The 25,129-nt window shown below is 46.1% G+C and overlaps 1 protein-coding gene across 1 annotated transcript; it reads right to left on the reverse strand.

Moving 5' to 3' along the window:
• Positions 1–1,434: 1,434 nt before the first annotated feature.
• Positions 1,435–24,473, reverse strand: AKR1E2 (aldo-keto reductase family 1 member E2). Its single transcript, XM_037031951.1, is given in 12 exon segments — positions 1,435–1,776; positions 2,046–2,128; positions 3,191–3,280; positions 4,668–4,740; positions 5,731–5,828; positions 7,582–7,625; positions 7,628–7,703; positions 9,562–9,639; positions 12,128–12,244; positions 12,689–12,856; positions 22,380–22,494; positions 24,228–24,473. Coding segments are annotated over 11 exon segments (885 nt in total). The 5' UTR covers positions 22,395–22,494; positions 24,228–24,473; the 3' UTR covers positions 1,435–1,733.
• Between the last annotated feature and the right edge of the window lie 656 nt (positions 24,474–25,129).

Raw genomic sequence — 25,129 nt, forward strand, 5'->3', positions numbered from 1 at the left:
CCTCGCAGGCCCCCTGAGCCTGTCAGGTTTTGCCTGTGGCCCCTTTCCTTCCACATAAACTCTGTGAATCTTCCTAAGCCTTCGAATTCCCTAGTCTTTGTTTATTTTTGCTACCTGTTTTTTTTCTTTCTACACAATGCCTCACAAAGTGTTTAAAAGGAAAACAAAAACAAAACCCCTTGAAATCTAAGAGGCATTGCAAAGGCACCTTCTCCCAGCAGCTTCTCCTTGAACTTGAAAGTTAGTGGGTCTCTTTCTCCACCTGGTGGCAGACTCAGCCAACAGCTCCGTTGCTGGCTCCAGATAAATCAGCATTGCAAAGACAGGTATATAAATTCGCTATGCAGCATCCATATTTGAGTATTTGCTTACAGGCTAAACTTTATTTGTAATACCAAAGCAACACTCTTAGGGCTTTTCTGATCATTCTGAGACATTCACAGGGCAACAAGAAACGAGGCCACCTGAGCTGGTTCCTGACCTCTGACTGGTAGGAAGTGTGGTTTCCACATGACCATGTCGATCACATGCAGGCCCGGCCCCTGGGACTCTGGCCCTTGGACCCTTGCTGGCTAGTGGACCTCAGGAGCGCACACGGAAAAGCTCATCATCCTGCTACTCCTGCAGACACTCTGCGGGGTCAGGAGCTCCCCCATGTCCCCTCCCTGCCTATGAAGGAGGGGTGGGTGGTGCTGAGTCTTGGGAGCCCCACAGGGAGCAGGAAGGAGGGCTTTGCAAACTGGAGGCAGAAAGGAGGATCCAAAGACAAACAGGCAGAAAACCAGTAAAGCCTGCAGCTGGCTGGCCTCCAAATGGACACCTTCACCACTGGGTGATGAAGCACCAGCCCTGGGCCAGGGGCATGGGTGGTAGCTGGAGTGGTTAACCAGCGCAGATCACTAGGAGTAACGAACTCCTGTGGACAGAAGCAGGGCTCATGAGGGAGGTGGGTCAAGTGAGTTTCATTCTTGGAGATGTGTGTGGGCAGGGGGCTGGGAGCTGGGAAGGGTGCATGGGGGAGGCACAGGCAGGAGGCCTGGCCTCAGGTCCCAGGGAACCAGGTACGCCTGGGCTGAGCTGGAAGTGATGTGCAGATGACAGATCACACACTGTCCTGAACAAGCCTGGGTGCACACCCATTCCGTCCCCAATATACTGAGTCTGCGGTGGGGAATGACCACATGCATCTCTGGTCTGGTGTTTTCAAATGTATAATCTGATTTCCTGAAAAATGTTCTTAGACAATAATATTTAAAACTTAAAATTCAGATTTTCAGGAAGAACACAATTCTTCTGTGTTGAACAAAGACAGCTCCCCACTTTCACCCAATCTTCCTTTCCAGGTGTGAAGGTAGGCATTTCAGTGTAAAATCAACTGGGGAAACTGGTGGGGAGCAGAGGGGCCCCGGTGGGAGTCTCATTGGCAAAGCTGAGTCGTGGCTGTAGAGGTTCTCCATGCTGGTCTCCTATCCTTGTGAGAGTCCCTCAAACTGTGCTTTTGGGAATCGTGAGCCTGGGTGGGGCAGTGAGGTGGGCACACTCTGAGGACATTGCATCCTCGAGTCAGAGACCATGTGGTTCTGAAGGTGTCTAGGGCAGTCAGCCTCTGCCCCTCTCATCCTGGCCAGGCTGCCTGTGTGGCTGGGCAGCTTCCTATGCCCACAGTCAGGGCAGACAAGCACTTCAGAGCCCTGGGCTGGTCAGCCCTTGCAGGAGGAGGGAGCGACAGCCGGTCAGTACTCTATGAGGAAAGGGTAGTCCTTGAGATTTGCAGCTCTGGAAACCAGAGGACAAGTCAAAAATAGAAACAAGATGGATTACTATTTTTGAGAAACACACTTTAAATGACATGATTCTATATTTTTATACTCCCAATGTTTGAAATTCATCTTTGGAGTCATTCACTTGCCATTCCCAATGAGGAAAGAATTCTGAGAACACCATATTAACTTAAAATGTGTGTGACAAATACCCACCCAGGAGCCAGTCGCTCAATCTGAATATTGCTTTCTCTATTTTGAAAGTAGTGAAGGAGCTGGGCTTACGTGTGGGATGTGGTCAGTCGGAGGTTCCTGTCCAAGCTGAGGACGTCATTCATCTCCCGTTCTGTTAATTCAAAATCAAACACCTGGAACCAAAATAAAACATTCATGGGAAACCAGTTCGGTGAACACGTAACTGAGCATGTGCTGCCAGCTGAGCACGGTGCCAGATGTGCGAGGGACACAAATGCATGGAAGCAGCACTTCATGTCACCCCGGCACATTCCCAGATCCTCGGCCCAGTTCCCAGAAAGTACTGGCATTGGGTACCGTAGGGACCCTGGGAAAGAGGACACATGTGCTGCATTCATCCTACAGGAGTGAGGAGCATATCAGAATAGTCAAGAGGTGCAGCAAAAATTTTTTCCCACTGCTCAAAACAGAACAAAACCCCAAATTAAAAAAAACAAACAAACCACAAACATTTGTTCCACCCATCCCCCCACAGCAGGCAGGGAGATGCTGAGGCTCAGGACCATGAACTCTAACCACAGCTGTAACACACTGTGATTTCTGAGGACTCACTTGCTGCTCCTTCTAGAACCTACTCTAAGCTGCCCCCACTACTCAGCCCCCAGCAGGCCTAGGGACTGTGACCTGCTCCTAAAACCATAGCTTTGCACATGGGAGACCGAATGCAATGCACCGTTGAGAACTGGGCAAGAAGGTGCAGTGCTTGAGTTCATCTCCGTCCAGGAGGGGACAGGCCTGGCCCAACCTCAACCTTGGGGGACCCTGCCCCCCACGACGTCCAGCAGAAACCAGGGATGCCAGGCCGGTAGCTCTGCCTGGAGGGCAGCTGGGCCCCGCTAGCTTGGGTGGAGGGGAGACAGGAACAGTTTGGACGGCTCCCTCGCATCAGGGTGGGCAGCCCCAGGGAGAGTTAATGAAGGTGCGGGGCGGAGAGCAGGTGTCTGGATGGCGGGTGGCCTGGCTGGAACCCTGGTCTCTCAGCATGTCTCCTTCCCTCACTTCATCCTGGCTGCAGCCCCCAGGTGGGTGTCCACTGGGCTCAGCTTGGGTCCCCCTGGTGTGGCCTGTGCTTCACCTGTCCCTCTGCTCTGTCATAGCCACACAGGCTAGGCCTGTTTCTTGTGGTGTGTTGCTCCCATGTGATCCCAAACCCACCAATGTCCGCAGAGGAAAACACCTTCCTGAATATTCTCAAGAATCTGCTTTGGGGAGACGGATTTGAGGATGACGATCACATTCCTCTGGATCTGAAACCGGATCAAAATCTGCAGGAAAAAATAGTCTAATATGAGGAAAAGGAATTATGTGGAGTCAGAGACCACCCGCTTTCCCTGCAGTCCACGTTTCACCACCCAGTAAAGCCCAATAATCAGGGCAGCAGGCACCGTCCCTGCTGCAAGCGCTTCATTCCAGAGTCCTTAGGGACCAAATGGCACTTCTGCACCGTCCCACCGACACCTCTGGAAGGACAGCCACTGGCCCAAGGAGCTCAGAGGGCCTGCTGTCGCCTTAATGAGAATTCGTTAACCTTTCCGTCTCCGAGACCCCTGGAGACTAGAGCAAGAAAGAGAGGAATAAACCCCTTTTGTGGTCCACGCAGCTGGTGGGTTGAGAGAGGTGGCCTGGAATCTCGGCACAAAGAGACACGCCTGCATGGCCTGAATGAAAGGCGCTGTGGTGGCCCTACAACCTGACGAATGCCAGACTGTTGTATACTGATCTCCATGGTTCTAGGAATTTTATATCAATTTCTTGTGGCTAAGGGTGATGGACAACCTTTGGAATTCGAGTGACAGGAGACAAAACTTGTCTCTGGCAGCAAATGCTGCCTCAGTTTCCTCTCCCTGCCCCCGAAGATGGTTGGAAGTCCTTGATGGGCAAGACCCCTCAGAGGAGGGAAAACCTAAGCCAGATTTGATCATTTGGGAGGCCATCATGGAAGGACTCGGGGACACTGCAACAAAGAGCAATGGACTTCCCCCCCCCCCCCGCAGCTTTGACATAGCTGAGTCCCTCGAGTCCCCATGTCATCTGGGAGAAGCACTTCCTGGCTCTAATCCCCTTAAGCCTGAATACCTGTTGGGGAGAGGTGCAGATCCCTGCCTTGCTGGAGCTTGTCCTGGGGAAAAATCTGGCATCACAAAGACTTCTTAATAAACCTGTGAAATCTGCTCTGCTAAGAGTGCTTTCATTCATATGTTAAGGGTCTGAGCAGGAAACCCTAAAATTTTCTGCAAAAATCCTCTTCCTCAGAAACTCTGACTCAGACTAAGCCCTCCAATTTTTTTGAAAAGTTATCTACTGTTTGATCCTTGCTGCCCTGTATTCCTGGGTATTACAATCCAATAAAAGGCCCTGGAGGAGGGGGCTTGAGGCCTTTTTCTCCTTGGAGAAACTGGCTACTGCTGGCCTTTTTCCCCAGAGAAACTGGCCACTGCTTACTTCTCCTCCCCACGCAGATCACATCATGTTTCAATCATATTTACTCTCATCCGTGGTACACGAGGAGACTTGTGAGGAAAGTTGCCACCACGCCAGATAGTTCTAGTTCTTCACCAGCTGGGCCAGAGGAAGGAGTCCTCCCTGCACCCAGCCCGTGGCTCTGGGAGCAAGTGCAGAGGAGCCCTCCAGCCCAGGAGGCGCCCCGCCTACCTGTGCTGGAGACTTCTGGTGCTTCCGTGCCATGGCCTGGATCACGGGGTTGTCCATCAGGTCCACCCCCTCACTGCAGGGAACAGCACAGGCTGTGGAATGAATGTGTGTGCTTCCTTCTTTAAAGAAACAAGACTTTCTCCAAAGTGGAAACTCTAGGTTTACTTTTGTGGGATCATGACACTTGCCCAGGGTGGGAAATCTGAATGGTGCAGAAAAGCTTGCTGCCAAGTCCGCCGTCTGGAGATACCAATGGCTGACATTCCAGTGGAGAGAGCTGGACACATGGCCTTCAAGTCTATGTGGTGCTCTGTCAGAGGCCCTGGGAGCAGCATCAGTGCCTAGGTTACAGGCTCCCCACCGCAGTGTGCCCCTTGCACTTCCGACCACTTTGTGGGGCCCAGAGTGGTGCCTGTAGCGCCATCACCATGAATAGGTACTTGCTGACGGTGATCTCAGGAAGGTCCACCTCAGACACCAAGGGAAAGTTACGACTGTGGACGCATGGAGCCTTTATGCAGAGACTGTGGAGACTGACCACAGGTCTGCCCCTCAAAGTCTGCCCAGAAAACTGTGAGGCCTGAAGCACTCTGGAGAGCTATTGTTCTCAGCAAACCTTCACTGGGCAGTTGCTGTGTTTCCAGCACTGGGCTAGAAACAGTCCTCAGCATCTATGAAGAAGTCAAACAAAGCGCACTCCCCTTGGCCGTGGGTCCAGAATGGACCCACCATGCTGGGGGCACAGTGCACAGTTCAGGTTGTGGGAAGATGACTTTACAGAGACCGGGATGTCGTGATCTGTCTGACAGAGGTCTGGCAGAGCACTGGACGTACCAGGCAAGAGCTCAGCAAAGAGGTTGCTTCCTGTTGGTTATGTCCCTTAAATGTCACTGCCTTTCTCGGGGCAGCCACTGAAGGTGACTCTGCTTTCAGCACCAGCTCCAACAGTTTCACCTGTTTGGTGCCTGTGGTCTCTACCCCCTGCCCATGCCTTCCATAAGCCCTCTGCTAACTGTGCAAGTGAGACTGGAGTGTGTACCCATTTCTGGTCAGAGCCCTCTACCTGGAACCACCAAGGGGCTGGTAAGCAGTCACAGACACATCTCTGGAATGGCAGAAGCTGATCAGATTCTTCTGAGCAAGATATGGGTGGCACTCAATCTACAGAGAGATTCACAGCTGACCAAAGAACATTTAGATTGCTGGGCTGCTAGAAAAGAGGATGTCCATCAATGTCTCGGCTCCATAACCGACAAGCTGTGTGACCTACCTCCAGGCTCCTGTGTCCTCCCCTGTGAGGTAAAAGTCTGGGCTGTGGGGTCTCCAAGAGGCTGATAGTGGTGAATGGGCTGGAGGAACCTCTAAACCATCTGAAAGCAAGAGTCTCTGTGAGGTATCTCCCTGACTGCTGAGGTAGAAGTGTGGCCCTCCCACCTGCTCACCGCCTTACCTTCCTCTGTAATAAAAGTCAATAGCTGACACTTCATACACTGTCATTCTCTGCAGTCATCTTGCCACAGGGCATAAGCTCCAGGAAGGCAGGGATCTGGATCTGATTTTGTTTTGTTCAGGACATCAGCCCAACCTCTAGAAGAAGCTAGCCGTACAGCAGGGGCTCAGTAAGTGCTGAGTGAATGAAGGAAGCTGGAGAGTTACGTGTGACCAACACATGCTACAGGTGACTCCAATGGACAGTTTAAGAAACTGAAGAGCAGATTCCTATCCACACTTTGAGTTCCCTGTGTGATTCCAGGCCACAAGCGAAGTTAAAATAAAGTCCAGTTTGGAGTGAATTCAGAACCATGGACAGCACCTCACAAACTAGGTAATGCCCATCCCAGGATTTAAAGTGCTGCTCAAAGAAAAGCTGACAGGGAAGCCGCGTGGTTCTGCACGCAAACAGTCTCTCTGTGGGTATGGTTTTAAATCAGGTGAGCTTCTAGAAGACTGACACTCCGGGTCTTGCTCTGGGGACTGAAGGCTTGAGTATGTTCACTTGTGGAAGTTCACTGAGCTGGAAAAGGTTACCATGTGCCCAGCACCAACTGATGGGCAGTGGTACAGTGAAATCCCACATGTAACAAGGATGGACAACCACACACAAACTCGAGAGAATCTGTCACCTGTGATGCTGTGTACAGAAAGGCAGACAGGGTGAGGACACAGCATGTCACATTATCCACATAAAGTTCAAAGGCTGATCTGTGCTGTTAGAAATCAAAACAGTGGCCACCCTTGGAGGGGAGCAGGGACTAGAGAGTGGGGGCTCCTAGGCTGCTGGTCCAGAGCTAGGCCCGGTTATGAGAATTTATCAAGCTCTGTTTTTATGTGTGCACTTTCTTTTGCATGTACACAACACACTAATAAGAAGTTTAAGTAAAATAAATGTTCTTTCTACATACAGAGGCAGCCAGTCTAGAAAACACCATAACCCTTTCCTCTCATTTGTCAGCATTAAAGTCCTGGCAGAGTCTGTGAACCTTCCAGATGTCCATCTCTTTCAGGCTGCAACCTGCTCCAGCCAGATGCAGGGAGGGGAGAGGGCTCCCTGATGAGGTCCCAGGAAGCTGGCACCACCTCTGACGGTCATTAATGAGGATGCGGGCCTGGCAGACCCTTTGCCGCTTCTGAGAGGAAAGGGTTATGCCTGGTGATTCACCCCTGGGCTGCACTTCGGAAACCAGCGCAGCTTGTGCCCTGCCTTAAAGGACACCACCTCCCCAGGTGAGTCCTTTGAAAAAGCTCTTGCCTGTCCACCCACTGTTTGCCTAACTGTGCCACAGCCATGATGTGTGACGGTCCCTGAGGAGAAAGCCTGCTTCATGCTCCACTTTGTTTTCCGTGCAGCCACATGGAGGTAACAGTCAAAAACCTGACTCTATTCTTTCAAGCAACCTAGACGCCCACAGCTCACCTGGTTTGTCAATGGCTTGAACCTCATATTGGGTTTGTTTAAAATCTCTCCAGCTGCTCACGGTTGAAGTTGGACACCCCGATGGCTTTCACCAGCCCAGCCATCACCAGGGCCTCCATGGCCTAAAGAGAGTAAGTGTTATTTTGGGCACATGGGCTCTGTTTACTCTACTGGTAACCCGTGGCCCCAACTCCCTCACACAGTATCCTAAAACTGGCTCCACCCAACCTCTTAACATACTTTATTTGATGCATCATAAGCATTTCTGCTCTTGAGGTCTCTACTCCAAGTTCTATCATTTAGTAGCTGGGGTTGTTGGGCACATTACTTGACCTCACTAAGCCTCAATTTCCTCATCAACCAAGTGAGGATGGACAGTCTTGTCCATGTCAGAATTAAGGATGGCATCAAATGACGAACAGAGGGAATTTAGCTAAGACCAGGCTCATGTGCCTGTTGTGTCTCATCCGTGTCTGTTACTCTGAGAGTCTGTTGATATGGCAAGTATTCCACTGCTACTCTATCTGCTCACCAGTCTTCCTTTTGTTGAAAAGACTTCTGTGTTTAGTTTTAGAGAGGGAAGGGAGGGAGAAGGAGAGAGACAGAAACTCTAATGTGTGGCTGCCTCTTGTGAGCCCCCTGCCGGGGACCTGGCCTGCAACTCAGGCATGTGTCCTGCCTGGGAATTGAACCAGTGATCCTCTGGTTCACAGCTTGCCACTCAATCCACTGAGCAACACTGCCAGGACTGCTCATCAGTCTTTCTACCTAGATTATCCTCTTCTTTGGCACAATGATCTACCATGATTCTAATCACCACCATTTTCTTTATTAAAGGACTTGAGGGTAGAAACCCTAAATCTCTGTGCTGTTCACTGACTAGCAAGCTAGGCTGGCCCTCAGCTTCAGAGCATGGCCAGGAACCAGGACAGGTAGTCAGCATGTGTCCTAGTGGCCAAGAAGCTGATGGCCACAGTCAGTGTGCACCGCAGCAAAAACCCAGAGCCCACTCATGCTACATGATGTCCAGGAGCTTCCTCCTTCCCCCGCCCCATTCTTTCAGGAGAGGCAGTATCTATGACAGCAGGGTTGGCACCCTGGGACACTGTTCCTAGCAGATCAGACCCCTCAGTTAATCTCTGTTTCAGCAATTCCGGTGCTTAGAGGATGGCCTGACTGGGTGTTTCCCCTGACTATGCTCCTCTCCCCCTCTGCTGGGATGCCCTCAGGCACTCCCACAGCTGCACCTGCCCATGTCACGCAATGGCTACAGAGTTTCCCCTCCCCAAACTCATCCAGTTCCAGTGTCAACTTGCTTCCTTCCCACACCTCACACTCACTCTCATGTTGATCTGCAAGTTTACAGGTGCCCCGTGGGCTGGGCCAGAGGCCAGAGTCATCAGAAACCCGCTGTCCTCCAATCACACCATCAATTCACAGCCATGCCTCTCACACCCATCACGTCCTGATTCCCACGCTGGACACTTTACTTCAAGGCTCATCACATCTTGTCTGGACATTGGCAGCAGGCTTGACACGTGGTCTCCTCCTCCATGTGTCTCCCAGACCCACCCCCACTTCACTACCTGCCAAAGTTTACTTTCTGAAATGCTTATAAAAAATTTAAAGTAACTATAAATTACTGGAAGTAGTAACGAAAATTGTATTTTTTAATTTTGTTTTTATACTCCTCTGTAGTTTTTCTAATGACCTTGTGATCTTTTATATCAAAAAATAAACTTTGGAGAATAAAGAGAGGTTAGGATTAGTTATCCATAACTCACACATTTCAGAGAGAGGAAAAAAAGGAAACTGAGGTCTCTGAGGGTCACAGTCAGGTGTCCCTTCCCAATGCATCCCCACACCTGCATTTCAGGGAGACAACCTGGTGTCCATGAACATAAGAGGTTCAGGATGTCACTATTGCCCATTCAGAGGGCCATCAGCAGCATGAAGACACTGCTGGTGAGCCCTGTTTACCTCCCATGTGTCTAGGAAATCGGTGTCACTCGGGATCACCATGCCACTGCAATCCAAAGGCAAATCTTTTTCTCCAGGCTGTAAGGACCAGAGGAAAGGAGCTTACTGGGGGCTGGTGGTCACCCCTCAGGACAAGCATGGATGAAGGGAGAATGAGATCCAGGGAAAGAATGCTGGCCCTGGGCCCACAGGGTCTAGGCTGTAGTACACCCCTCACACCACACCATGGGGCTTCCCTTCTCCAGACCCCAGCTTCATCCTCAGAAGACAAGTGTTGGGTGGACTGGTGGCCAGCAAGGTCACTACCAGCATGGAAGTTCGATGCCCACCTCTCAGTTGTCAGGAAAGAAGACCTGGAATCCTTGCCCCTTGTCAGCATAGCATTTAGCAATTTCAGGAAGAGAAGAGGGAAGGGGTTTTGCCTTCTTATCTCAAGAGCTCAGGTGACTTTCTCCAAAGTCCACTGTGAGGCTCTTTTCTGCTTTACTTAGGGTCCCATCATGTGAGAGATCATGAAGCTAGAGATGAAGGCCAAGGAGCACAGGAGGGGCAGGGCCCAGAGAGAGACTGACAGGGAACAAGAGGCTGTTCCCTGTCAGTCCCTTAGGATGCCTGGATGGTCTGATGCTCAATCTTCTGCCCTGCCACACTCAGCTGTGTGTCACCTGTCACACGGACAATTGTGTATGACACATGATTGTTTAATGACACCTAATTTTCTCTTGAAAAACAGCTGCCTGAATCACATTTAAAAGATTTTTCATGATGAAGCATCTACCTGTCCCACTTCAAAGTTACCTCCTATGTTGACATTTCTCTCAACCCCTATCTGGCCTTCTCCTTGGAACTGACAACCTCAAGACCCCACTGCTGGGATATGCTCAAAGGTGAGGTCCAGGCAGTGTATCACACACCTGACCTGAGCATCAGCATCTGGGCCCTTATAATACTACTAAGTCTCTCTGGGCTCAGTTGCACCATCTGTGAAGTGGTCATAGTAACAGTACCCACTTAGCAGAATTGGTTTGAGGTTTAAGTGAACCACATGTATGAAATGTGCAAAACAGTGCCTTGTCCACCACTAAAATAACACTCACAGCCGACAGCAAGTGTGACCCAGCTGTGGTCTCCACTTTAATCTTACTCTCTGGGTGCCCTGAGGTCACAGACAGAAACCACTGCTGACTCATTCTAGCTCATCTTCAGGTGTCCACCAATGTGATGGATGAGCAGCTGCTACAGCCTTTATTGAAATTAAACACCAAGCCTAAAAGTAAAGCTATACTAACAATGAAGTGGTTTTGTTGTTTAATCTCAAAAAGAGCCTGGCAGCTGGGAACACACCTTGAGCTCCTCAAACACGGTGCACATGTGGGAGACGCCTGTGTAGTTGTCACCACCTGCAACGTAGGCAGAATGTCATTTCAAAGCTCCCTGGTGCCATTTGTGTGACTGAGCCCTTGGTCAGGCAGGTGCACAGGGACCTTCTGGGCCAGGGCCCACATGAGACTGAGGCTGGGAAGGCAATTGAGCAGGGGGAAGTGGTGGGAAGGGTTGTGTGTGAGATATAATCAACAGAAGGGAACAGCAGCAAAAGGATCAAAAATCTCCCTCCAGAATCCTCTTCTCCCACTGCAGGTGTTACGCAGACATCTCCCATATTGCAAAGCAGCCATCACTACCCCAAAAGAATGAAACCTGGAGGAAGAGACAAGGCCCAGGAATTCCCTTGGACCTGGGGAGTGATGTGAGCAGCAGTTTCACTCAGCTGACTGTAGGAGGCTGTTCTGCATGGCGTGGGTCCAGCTCCCACTCAGAGATGCACAGGACCTGGATAGGTTCTCCTGTGGGTAATCAGGCCTGCAATGTGCCTAGGCCACTTTGAGTTTTGCTTTTTGCTAAAACTCCCAGCCCCCAGTGGCAAACATTTAGTGCAAAGTAACTTCCAAAAAATCATGCTAAATCTTTCAAAAAGGAGTGTGACCGGTTTTGCCTTTTTATTTACAAATATCCCTCTTCTGTAATGTGATTATTGGCATTCTCTCCTTTGTTTTCTGTATAAGGCAATCACCTAATGAGAACCTGTGCATAGTTAATGAGGACCTTCAGGTAAGGTGCCCAGTAAGACAATAAAAGCTCATTGGAGCAAGGGCTGAGGCTTTCTCTCCCCTTGAGAGAGAAGCCATTTGCCCTTTTTTCCCACAGGATTTGGTAGTCCGTGTGAATTCCTTTTTTTTTCAGCTACAATGCCATGGATCCCACGAGCAGGGACCCCATGAGTGGGGGTCAGCAACAACTGATGTCCTCTGTCTGCTTCCTGCTTTCACTAGAGACCTGTGGAAACATGGTTCGCTTTCTTGGCTTGGAGGGGAAATGACTGGGTTGGAAGCAAAAACCATTACAAGTGGGAGGTCCTCGAGTCCAAGCTTCTGCTAAGCTGAGGCCTGGAGACAACTGAATATGTGTGTGCACCCTGGTTGCCGGCCCAGCGCTTTCCACCCTACCATGTGGGCATGACCAGGAAAGAAGGCTGCTGGTGGGGGTTCTCACCAGGCCTGGGCAGTACCTTAAAACCCATGGGCCAGTGTATGAGGTAGAGGTCTAAGTACTCCAGCTTCAAGGCCTTCAGAGTCTGGGAGCAGACTGCTCTTACCAAGGACTTCTTATGGCAGGTGCACCAGAGCTACAAGAAGGAGGAGGAGTGCTGAAAATTGGCCACAGAGCCAGTGTTGACACAGCCTCTGCCCCTGGGTCACCAAGAGAACTCCTTAAATTGTGTCCACATCTTCCAGGACCAGCTCCACCACACTGCTCCTTGTCTGTGCTGGCAACATTGCTCAGTCCAGGAACATCAAACTTCCTTCAGGTCCTTGTACCCCCCACACTGCCCCATGCCTCATGCCTTTGTTCTAGTTACCCCCTCTTTGAGTCACACTGTCACTGACCCCTTCACCTGCACCTCACCCAATACATGCATGAAGCTGCAGAAGTCCTTGTCAGGTCTGGTTCAAGCAGGAATGCAAGTCACAAGCTCCACAGGAGAAATCATCCATCATGTGCTGTCAGCTGTCTCATCACCCAAGTGCTGAGCAATGTGAACCTGCTCTCCCTAAAGGGAATATCCTACCTTACTGACGATAAATAGGTCCTCCCACTGTACCACGCCCTCCTCGATCTTGTACTGGATCCCAGCTCCAACCTCACTCTCGTTGTGGTACAGGTATGCAGAGTCAAAGTGCCGATATCCCACGTCTATGGCCACTTTCACTGCCTGCATCACATCCCCTGGAGCCGCCTGCAAAGTGAACAAGGTCCAAGGAGCTGCCCTGCTGACCACCAGCAAGAGCAATAAACTATGTGTTAGTAAGCCTTGGAGCTTTTGTGGTTTGTTGGTATGCAGCTTTTCTGTGGCGATAAGATTGCTTGTGGCAGATGTGTTGTACATAATTAAAAACAAATAAAAGAAGCCTTTGCACAGACCCTGGAAGGGTGATGAGGATTAACCCAACTCTATGCCTCTGAAATCCAACAACAACCAACCCAAGAACCAATGTTTTGGCCTCCTAAGCACAGTTTTCACAGCTTTTCCTCACACTGAGTGCAGGAACGGGTGGACTCCCACACCCAGTTGTGTGCAGAAGGCATAGTGCATAAATGACAGAATTAAAGTCAGGCAAGGAGTCAAGACAGTCCAATCCACCAGGTGTTTACTGAGCAGCTGCCAAATGCATGGCCTTGGCTAAATGCTGAGAACCACAATGAAGGAGACCACATCCTTGGCCTCTAAAAGTTAAGTAGATAGAAGACAGAGTCTAAATAATATTTAGATGAGTGAGAAGGGGGTGGGGGATTTGATCATTCTAATTCCTACTCCTCCAATAACTTCCTGTGTGACTTCTTAAAGGAACATATTTCTATCAAAGACTAAATAAAAAAAAACAATCAAACAGAAAAGCAAATATGAAAGTAAGTGCCAAGTCTCAAAGCACTGATGGAAATCAGAAGTACAAAGTAGAGAAACTTTCAAAGTTCCAAGTGCTTCCAAAATCAGGCTTTTACACACCGAACAAGCAGTTTCAAAGTTTCTGTTAAAAAAACAACTTGGCAGTGGCAGACTATTTTTCAAAGCTGGAGTAGCAATACTCTGACAAGACAGATTGTGAAACCAAGGCTATTATAAAAGACAAAGGACGCTACATAATCATAATGGAAGCAAATCAAACAAGAGGATACAACACTTGTTGTAAAAATATATGCACCCAATAAGAATACATAAATAAGTGACACAAATTTGGATATAAAGAGAGAGACTGACAGTAACATAGTCATAGTAAGGGATTTTAACACCCCTTGACATGAATGGATAGATCTTCCAGACAAAACAACATGGAGACAGAGGCCTTAAATGACACTCTAGATGAAATGACTTTAACTGCTATCTGCAGAGCATTTCACCCCAAAGCAACATAATACATCCTTTTCAGATCCACATGAATCATTCTAGGACAGGTCACAAGGTAGAACACAAAAAAAATCTCAGTAAGTTTTTAAAAACATATTTTATTGATTATGCTATTACAGTTATTCCACTTTTCCCTCCCTTTATTCCCCTCTGCTCTGTACCCACCCCTCTTACTCACATTCCCCCACCTTAGTTCATATCCATGGGTTGTACATATAAGTCCTATACTGTTCTTAACCACTCCCTGTCTATTTTCTACCTGCCATTTATGCTACTTATTCCCTGTTCCTTTCCCCCCTTACTCCCTCATCACCCTCCCCACTGATAACTCTCCACGTGATCTCCAGTTCTGTGATTCTGTTCCTGTTCTAGTTGTTTGCTTAGTTTCTTTTTGTTTTTAGGTTCAGTTGTTGATAGTTGTGAGTTTGTTGTCATTTTACTGTTCATATTTTTTATCTTTTTCTTAGATAAGTCCCTTCAACATTTCATATAATAAGGGCTTGGTGATGATGAACTCCTTTAACTTGATCTTATCCGGGAAGCACTTTATCTGCCCTTCCATTTGAAATGATAGCTTTGCTGGATAGAGTAAGCTAGGTGGTAGGTCCTTGCCTTTCATGACTTTGAATACTTCTTTCCAGCCCCTTCCTGCCTGCAAGTCTTCTTTTGAGAAATCAGCTGATAGTCTGATAGGAACTCCTTTGTAGGTAACTGTCTCTTTTTGTCTTGTTGCTTTTAAGATTCTGTCCTTATCTTTAATTTTGGGTAGTATAATTATGATGTGCTTTGGTGTGTGCTTTTTTAGGTCCAACTTCTTTGGGACTCTCTGAGCTTCCTAGACTTCCTGGAAGTCTATTTTCTTTGGCAAATTGGGGAAGTTCTCCATTATTATTTTCAAATAAGTTTTCAATTTCTTGCTCTTCCTCTTCTCCTTCTGACATGCCTATGCTGGAAGGTTTAAAGTTGTCCTGGAGGTTCCTAAGCCTCTCCTCATTTTTTGAATTCTTGTTTATTCTGTTCCAGTTGAATATTTATATCTTTCTTTTGCTCGAAAATGTTGACTTGAGTCCCAGTTTCCTTTCCTTCACTGCTGGTTCCCTGTATATTTTTCTTTATTTCACTTTGCATAGCCTTCACTGTTTCCTAAATTTTGCGACTATACTCAACCATTTCTGTAAGCATCCTGATTACAACTGTTTTGAACTCTGTATCTGATAGGTTGTCTATCTTTTCATCACTTAGTTCTATTTTTGGAGCTTTGATCTGTTCTTTCACTAGGGCTATCTATTTTTGTTGTTGTTGTAGCACAGCTGTTAAGTTGTAAAGGGCAGAGCTTGAAGTAGTCACCAGAGTGGGACAACCCATGTCACTGCATTGTGGTGCTATATTTGGGGAGGAGTCAGAGAGGGAACAATGCTGCTTGCTAGGCTCTCAGCAGGCTTTCAGTCACTTCCCCCACTACCCACAAGCAAATCAGGCCCTTCTGATGCTGATTCCTGAGTGTGTGAGCTTGTGTATGTTTTAGGACCCTGTGGGTCTCTCAAACAAACTCTCCTGAGATGCTGGAAGTTTCTATCTCCACTAAAACCCCCATAGCTTTTTACTGCCAGAAGTTTTGAGGCTTTCTTTCCCCATGCCGGAACCCTGGGTTTTGCAGATGGTCTTGCTCCCCAGTTGTTTCTCTTGGTTAATCTGCATGCAAATGTGGGACTGCCCAGTCCACAATCCAGCACTCAGCCCTCCTGCCCAGTCCTCCAGCCTCAGTCTTGACACATGTCCTTTCTGCCCTGGCTGCCCTTTTCCAGCTCTCCTACCAGTGGGTGAATGTTTCTGCTTTAACTCCTTGATTGTTGGACTAAATACAGTTTGATTTTCTGGCAGTTCTGGTTATTTTTTTTAAATATGTTGTTGTCCTTCTTTTGGTTGTGTGAAGAGGTAAAGTATACCTATGCCTCCATTTTGGCCAGAAGTCCACACATCTCAATACATTTAAGAAGACTGAAATCATATCAAGCATCTTCTCTGACCATAATGCTGTGAAACTAGAAATCAATCACAAGAAGGAAACTGAAAAGCTCATAAAGATATAGAGGCTAAATAACATGTTACTACACAATAAATATGTTTACAATTAAAATAAGTAAAAAAGAAAAAGATTCCTTTAAATAAATTAAAATGAGAACACAACAATCCAAAATCCGTGGGACGTTAGGAAACCAGTCCTAAAGGAGAAATTTATAGCATTTATAGGTCTATCTCACAAAATTTAAAAAAAGCTCAAATAAACAATTTAACTTTGCACTTGAAGGAACTTGAAAAACAGCCCCAAATGAATTAATGGAAAAAAAAATAATAAAGATCAGAGCAGAAATTTAAAAAATAGAGTTTAAAAAAACAGCTAAAATCAGTTAAACCAAGAACTCTTCTTTGAAAGGATGAAAAAAGAGAGAGAAAGGGTCCAAATTAATAAATCAGAAATCAAACAGGAGAAGTAACAATGACATCAAAGAAATATAGAAAAGATATTAGCAACAACTATGTGTCAACAATTTTGGACAATCTGGATGAAATGGGTAAATTCCTAGAAACATACAATCTTCCAAAATTAAGTCAGGAAGAATCAGAATATCTGAACAGATTACAACTAGTGAAACTGAAGCAGTAATCAAAACACTCCAAATAAACAAAAGTCCTATACCAGATGGCTTCACAGGTGAATTTTACCAAATATTCAGAGAACTAACACCTCTCCTTCTGAAACTATTCCAAAAAGTTTAAGGGGATCAAAGACTCCCAAACTTGCTTTATAAGCCCAGCATTATCTGAATTCCAAAACCCAGAAAAAAGACACTACAAAGAAAAGTAATTGTAGGCCAATATCATTGATTTATATACAGGAATTTAAAAAAAATCTGTGACAATGTATTAGCAAACTGGAGTCAGCAACACATTAAAAAGATCATACACCATGATCAAGTAGGATTTACTGTGGGGATGCAAGGGTGATACAATATCTGCAAATTAATAAGTGTAATACATGACAGAAACAAAATGAAGGATAAAAACCATATCTTCATATCAATAGATGCAGAAAATGCATTTGAAAAAATCTAGCACCCATTTACGACAAAAACTCTCAGCAAAGTGGGAAGAGAGGGAACACACCTCAAGGTAATAAAGGCCTTATATGAAAACACACAGCCAACATCATAGTCAGGAGCACAAATTACAAGCATTTCCCTTAAGATTAGGAATAAGATAGGGATGTCCACTTTCACTTCTCTTATTCAACACAGTACAGCAAGTCCTAGCCACAGCATTCAGAAAATAAGAAGCAATAAAATATACATGAATTAGAAAGGAAGAAGTAAAACTGTCATTATTTGCAGATGGCCTGATATTGTACATAGAGAACCCTAAAGATTCCACCAAAAAAACAACTAAATGGATGAATTCAATAAAGTAGCAGAATACAAAATGAATATCCAGAAATCATGTACATTTTCATGTGCCAATAATGATCAAACAAGAAATTAAAAAATGGTCTCATTTCCAAGTGCTTCAAAAAGAGCAAAATACCTAGGAATAAATCTAACCAAAGATGTAAAAGACCTATACTCAGAATATTAGAAGATACTGAAGAAAGAAACTGAAGAAGATACAAGTAAGTGGAAGCACATACCGTGTTCATGGACAGGAAGAATTAACGTCATTAAAATGTCTACATTACCCAAAGCAATGTACAGATTAAATGCAGTTTCCATCGATACCAATGGTGTATTTCACAGAACTAGAACAAACATTCCAAACATTTGTATAAAACTACAAAAGACCTTGCAAAGCCTCAGCATTCTTAAGAAAGAAGAACAAAGTAGGAGGAATCACGCTACCTAATATGCAACTATACTACAAGGCCATAGTAATCAAAATATCATGATATTGGCGTAAAAACAGATATATAAATCAATGGAACTAAATGGAGAACCCAGAAGTATATCTGTGCCTTTATAGTTGATTATATTTGACAAAGAAGACAAAAGCATACATGGGCTAAAGATAGGCTATTCAATAAATGGTATTGGGAAAACTGGATCATGCCAAAAAAAATGAAACCGCACACAAAAGAAAGCCAAAATGGATTAAAGATTTAAATGTTAGACCCAAAACTATAAAAATCCTCAAAGAAAACATAGGCAATAAAATCTCAGACATTTCTTGTAGTAATTTTTTTTCTGATATATCTCTTCAAGCAAAGAAAACAAAAGAAAAAATAAACAAATGGGCCTATATCAAACAAAAGTTTTTGCACAGAAAAGGAAACCATCAACAAAATGAAAGGACAACTCACTGAATGGGAGAACATATTCACCAATACATATGATAAGGAGTTAATATACAAAACTTAAAAGAATTTATAAAACCCAACACTAAAAAACAGACAATCCAATTTAAAAATGGGCAAAGGACCTGAATAAACACTTCTCCATAGAGGATACACAGATGGCCAGTAGACATATGAAAAGATGCTCCATGTCACTAATCATATGAGGAATGCATATTAAAACCACAATGAGATATACCTCACAGTGGCCAGAATGGCTATCATCAATAAGTGAACAAACAATAAGTGCTGGTGAGGATGTGGAGAGAGAGAAACCCTTTTGCACTGTTGATAGGAATGCAGACTGTTGCAGTCACTGTGGAAAGCAGTACGGGGTTACTTTAAATGATTAAAAATTGAACTGCCCTATAATCTAGGAATTCCACTTCTGGAAATTTATCTGAAGAAACTCGAAACACTAATTTAAAAATATATGTGTACCCCTATTTTCATTGCAGCATTATTTGCCATCACTAATATATGGAAGCAGCCCAAGTGTCCATCAGTAGATGAGTGGATAAAATAGCTATGGTACATTTATACAATGGGATACTACTCGGTGTAAAAGAAGAAGAAAATTTTACCCTTTGCCTCAGCATAGATGGTCCTGGAGAACATTATGCAAAGTGAAATAAGTCAGCCAGAGAAAGTCAAGTACCATATGATTTCGCTCATAATGTGGACTCTAATGAGCAAACTTAACTAACAATCAAAATAGAGAAAGACTTATAGATAGAAAGCTGGCAAGCAGCTCCAGAAAGCTGAGGGTGGGTGGGTGGAGGGACTGAGCAAAAAAAGAAGAGAGAGAGAATTCTTTTATGTCAATGACTATGTCTATCTTTTAGAGAGGAAGGAAAGGAGAGAGGGAGAGAAATATCAATGTATGATTACCTCTTGTGTGTCCCCTGCATCCCAGGCATGTGCCCTGGCTGGGAATTGAACCACGATCCTTTGGTTCACAGGCCCATGCTCAGTCCACTGAGCTACACCAGCCAGGGCACACACAGACTATTCTTTGTAGGACTATTGCCCTGGTCCCAGCCACATCCATGCCCCTATTCCTCCTGCTAATAACTTAGCTTCTGCTATCCAGGTTGGAGGGAATGGCCTGGCTGCCTGCCTGCTTCCTCTCCCTGAAGGAACAAACCCCTTCCTCTCAGTCAAGGAATCATATTTAGGGCGGCTCAGTGAGTCACAGGGACAACATTGAACCTGCTCCACCCAGGGGAAGCTCTCAATTACAACAGAAGAACTCATTTGAGCTTGTGTGAGCAGAGGCCTTTACAAAGCACAGGGGTGGTGGGAAGCTGCTGGAGGTTTAAAGCATCAGACTGGGGATTTGGAGATGGAAAAAGTGCTGAGACTACTTCTAAGGCTCCCCTGGCCTGCTCCTCTGCCAGCCCTAAGCCCACGTAGCCAGTACATCCACTGCCTATGTAGGAGGAGGCTAGTGGTTAAAGGGCACTGAGGTCAGACAGATTCAGTGACCTTGGAGAGGCATTATTGTTTGAGCCTGTTTCCTCTTCTGGGCAATGGGGATAGCAGTAGCCTCCCATGATAGTATGAAGACATGTTCAATGAGATGACACTTGGAGTGCCCCTGCCCATTCCAAGAGCTCCTGTGACAAGGCCTTATAAAGAGCCTACTTGGAAAAGGGGCCTGTCCTGGTGGAAGGCACATTCTCAGAGTGTGGGTGCGCTGTGAACTGTAGCTATACCTCGTGTGACAAGAGTTGTCAAAGTGCCTGTCCCCTGTGCCTCGAGGATGGGACTCTGGAAAGAGCAAAGCAGCTATTTGCCCAGTGATGTCTCAGCAGTAGGGTCTATAGCACAGGAGGAAGGGTGTATCGTGATGTACCTTGAAAAATGACAGTGAATTATTGTAAGCTTAGCCAAGTGGTGACTCCAATTCCTGCTGCCTTCTAGATGTTTCACCCACTAGTACCTGGCCTGTGGCTTCTGATCTGGGAAGTGCTTTTTCCCTCCATTCCTGCTAGTAACAACCCCTAGAAGCCATCTGCTTGCAGCAGGCAGGGCCAGCAATACTTTTTCTGCCCCACCCCTGGGGTGTATTAGCTCTCTAGTCCAGTCACAGTTTAGTGCACAGGGATCTCGATCGTCTTTTCTTCCACAAGACATAACACTGGCCCACTGTATCAATGACATGCTACTTGGACCCAACGAGCAAGAAGTAGCAACTGCTCTAGACTTTACTGGTTAAGCATATGCGTGTCTTTACTGGTTAAGCATATGGCAGGAAATCTAACAAAGTTCAAGGGACTCCACTTCAGGGACATGCCTAGGGGTCAGTGGTCTAGAGAATGTCAAGATTCTTCTTCCAAAGTGAAAGATAGATTGCTGCATCTGGCCTCTCCTTCCACCAGAAAAAGCACAATGCATAGTGACCACTTTCAATTTTGGAGGCAGCACACTTCACAGTTTGTATATGGCTCTGGCCCATTTATCTAGTGAACTAGAAAGCTTCTAGTTTGAACTGGGCCCAGGACAAGAGAAGGCTCTACAATAGGTCCAGGCTACCACCCAGGCTGTGCAGCGGGTGCGGTGGTGCCTGATGTGTCGGAGGCCATCAGGGCTGCTGTGTGCAGCCTTTTGCAGTCCCTTTGGTGACTCAAGGCACAGGCTCTTGGGATTTGGGAGCAAGGCCCAGCTGTACTCTTTAGTAACTATGTTATGTATTATACAATACGTAAAATATTTATTACATGCATTACCATGTTATAAATATATGAATATAAAATATGTGTTAATATCAGTATTTTAAATACAGGATTATATGATAAAATGATATAATATGTGATTATATATAAGTATGTGATTATATTCTAGTGATATACCATATACTGTGTAATTTGGGATCTTTATGTGCTATTGTGTAATTGCCCTGGCTAGAATTGCCAATATTGTGTTGAGTAAAAATGGGGGGAGCATGCATCCTTCCCTGTACCTGACCTTACAGCAAAAGCTTTCAGTTTTTCCCCACCGAGTGTGCTGTTAAATGTGGCCTTTTCATAAAAGGCCTTTATTGTGTTGAGTATTTTATTCCTAGTTTATTGAGTATTTTTATTATGAAAGGCTGTTGAATATTGTCATATGCTTTTTTATATCACCTGAAATGGTCACATAGTTTTTTCCTTCATTCTGGTAATGCAGAGGTTTTTGTATGCTAAACCATGCTCAGAATGGACTCTCTCCTGTTTGGCCTCTGTCCTATGCCCATGACATTCCTAAACATCTGCATGGGCACCTGCACAGTCGCATGGCATGTCTGTCCTCGCACTCTGCTTCACTGCCCTGGTTTCTGTAGCTTAAGGAAAAGTCTGGGCAGCTGGAATTGTATGTCTTCTAACTTTATTCAAGATTGTTCTATTTTTGGCCTTTTGTATTTCTATATAAATTTTGAAATTAGTTCATCAATTTCCACAAAGAGGTACCTGCTGAGGCATTTTTATAGGAATTGTATTGAATGTATAAGTAAAATATAGGAGAATTGACATTTTAACACTATACAAAGGAACAAAACACAAGAGCTTAAAGAGAAAGGAATGATGAAGTGGGAACAAATATTTGCAACTCATATCTCAAGCAAAGGGCCTAATGTCCCCTTTGAATAAAGAGATCCTAGAAACTGATGAGAGAAAAGCAGCCACAAAATATAAAATGGGCAAAATACATAATCACATACTTCACAAAAATATAAGTAGCCTTATATGCATGAAATATGCTAGTCTCAATTATATGACAAAATTACTAAATCCAGAAAATTGAGGATGTACTATGAAGCTGGATAGAATAGGAAGTTTTACTCTTTAGTGGTGGGGATGCCTGTTGCTTTCCAATGGAGGCAGTTTGGCCACATTTATCAAAATTACAAATGTCTGCCCTTTGATTCAACCCATGTTTGGGGCATTTTTCCCACAGAAACACAGACACTTGACATATGCAGTGGTTACTCACTGCAGCCTTCTTCATATGAGAAAAGATTGAAACAAGCAATTTCCTTCATTGTCAATCAGGTTATATGAATGATGGCCATCCCTGAGATGGTATACAATGCAGGTGGGGGAAAGATCTGGAAGAGAGTGAAGAAAGGAAGCTCTATGTCTACAAATTTGCAAAGATCTCTTCCTGGTCCTGATTACTCAGGGCTGGCCCTCACTGTTCTGTTGGTCCCACTTCAAGCTGGGCTTTTTTAAGCACCTGGAAACATGACTAGTGTGCCATCAATGCCAGTGTCTTTGTGGTCAACTGGAGTTAAAGTCCTGGAATCTGGACCAAGTGTAGACAGTGACTAAAAAGGTATCCTAGCCAGTCTCCTGCAAGAGACATTGTCAAGTTCCCTTGGGAAACAAGCTCCCAGCTTCTGGTTATACTCATGGGAAGACAGATCACAGGGACGTCTTTGACCATCTCATAGGATCAAGAAAAACTTCATGGGGAACCTAGGGATGGTTTCCTCCTGCTCATTTTAAAGATGGCAACACTAAGGGCAGTTAAGGGAATGGCCACAAGGGGTCATGAGTAGCATGGGTGCTCAGACCAAGGGGCCCACATCCCCTCCAGCCCCACCCAGGTTGGTCCTGAGCTGGACATGTGTATGACCAGGACACATGTATGACCTACTGATCCTGGAAGCTTCTCTGGCTGGCCTATGACCCACATTCCCTCTCAGCCCTACTCCAGTCAGCTTCCTCTGGTAGAACCTAGTAGGTACTTAGCTATGCACTGAATCAGTGTAATCCTCCCAACAGGCCTATGAGGTTGCTGCACTCATTTTACAGATGAGAGACCCGAGACAAAAAGTCTTAGCTTGACTGGTTCATTCATTGATACACTCAGTACCTGTGTACTGCTCACTGTAGTGTACAGGCAACTGGAATGTAATGTGAACCCCAGACAGCTTCTCTGCCCTCAGACCTCACAGCCCAACTGGAGGGACAACATCTTACCCACAGCCAGTAAGTGGAGGCTCCAAAGCTACAGCCACCTCTGGCACAAGGCTGTATATGCCTGTGGAGGTAAGAGATAGCTCTGGCACTGGCTATAGAGCTAGATATAGGACCAGCTGCAGCATTAGAGATACCTCCAGCTTGAAGACTTGGACCAGTTTGAGAGTTACAGCCAGCTCTGGTTCCAGATGCAGACCTAAAGCATTATCCATAATTCTTTCTCTCACCAATTCTGCTACCAGTGCCAGAATTAGAGTCAGCCACAGAACTAGTGCCAATTCTAGAACCAGCTTTAGCACCACTGCCTGAGCTACAGCCTCCCCCAGCACCAGCTCTGGCACCAGATCCTATGCCTGTTCCACAACCAAAGCCAGTTGCATGTCTACCATCAGTTGCAGCACAGGCTCCAGGGCTAGAGCCCCCCTGGCTGTCAGCAGCCAAGCTACAGTCAGCACCTGCTCCAGTACTGGAGCTGCCTTTCTCTCCTTTGTGATGGTAACTTTTTAAAATATTTTTTCCAATTCATATACTTTATGGTTTACTAGATTTTACATTTTGAAATTTATATACAGTGAAAATTTACTTTTTAATAATTTTTAAATTGTACAATTCAGTGGCTTTAAATAAATTTAATATACTGTGCAATTATCACCACTATTTACCACACCAAACAGAAATTAGTGTAGATGCCAGACTTTGCCAGGCACCCTAGACCTGCTTTTAGCTCTGGGGGACCCCAGGAGCCCTGCTCAGGAGCTTGGGACACTTGGCTTTTTCTGTGGGTGCAGAATGGGAAACACTGACATCAGGAAAGGGTCCAAATTTCTACAGCCCTCACCCCCTGACTGCCACTTACCTCCTTTCCCTTTCTATGCAGTTCCTTATCCTTGGCCTGTGGGCTCCTCCTAAGCACAGCTGACCCTTCCTCTGCCCCTGCCCCACCAGGGCTGAGGATCCCTGACAACAACAACCTGTTCTGCAAACCAGACTTTTACCAAGGGGTGAAGGTCGGGCATGGAGCCAGTCCAACCTTCTCATGAAGCAGCTGAGACTCCAGATTGCCAAAGACACCTAATTGGTCCCTAGCACTGGCCAGCACAGGGCCACATCCCCAGGGTCTGGCTATTCAGGTAGCTAAGCACTTGCAGAGTGCAGTGTCCCACACCAGGTGGGCATTTTCTGCTTAACCTGCCACCCCAGGTCACCCAGGAGTCCAGATTCACCTTGCAACTCTCTTCCTGTAGCCTCAGTGCCTGCCCTTCAGTGGACTGGCCTGGCATCCCCTTTTCCACTCACAGGCCTGGGAATGGCCACTTTCTCCTGCTCTTTGGGAATCAGAAGACTAGCTGACACTTGCCAAGGAGTGCTGGCAATGTACCTAGCATCCCACTCCAGAAGTGCACCATAGGGCAGTGCCTTTTGTACCCTTCCCTCACACCTCTCAAGTGTAGGTCATGGCCACTGGTGCCCATGGCATATCTCACCATCTAGCCACAAGGGACAGCACATCTTCCACTCCTAGTCCTTGGACCAGCTCAAATGTGCCCCCTGCCTTAGCAACAGGGGATGTGCTGATGTGCTCAGTGTACACTCACTTAGCTTTTCCAATCTTCTGGGAAAAAGAACAAGGTGAGGGTTCCTGGGGTTCCCATTGGCTAGGACATGAAGGTCTCACCTTGCCCCATTTCTCTAACATATCTTTCTCAGCCTCTCCCATCCTCAAAGTAGGTCTGGTGTGCCTGGCAGAGTCTGGCATTT

This window comes from Sturnira hondurensis, unplaced genomic scaffold (assembly GCF_014824575.4).
Source record: "Sturnira hondurensis isolate 20B ecotype Veracruz unplaced genomic scaffold, ASM1482457v3 Scaffold0021214, whole genome shotgun sequence".
NCBI classification, from domain to species: Eukaryota; Metazoa; Chordata; class Mammalia; order Chiroptera; family Phyllostomidae; genus Sturnira; species Sturnira hondurensis.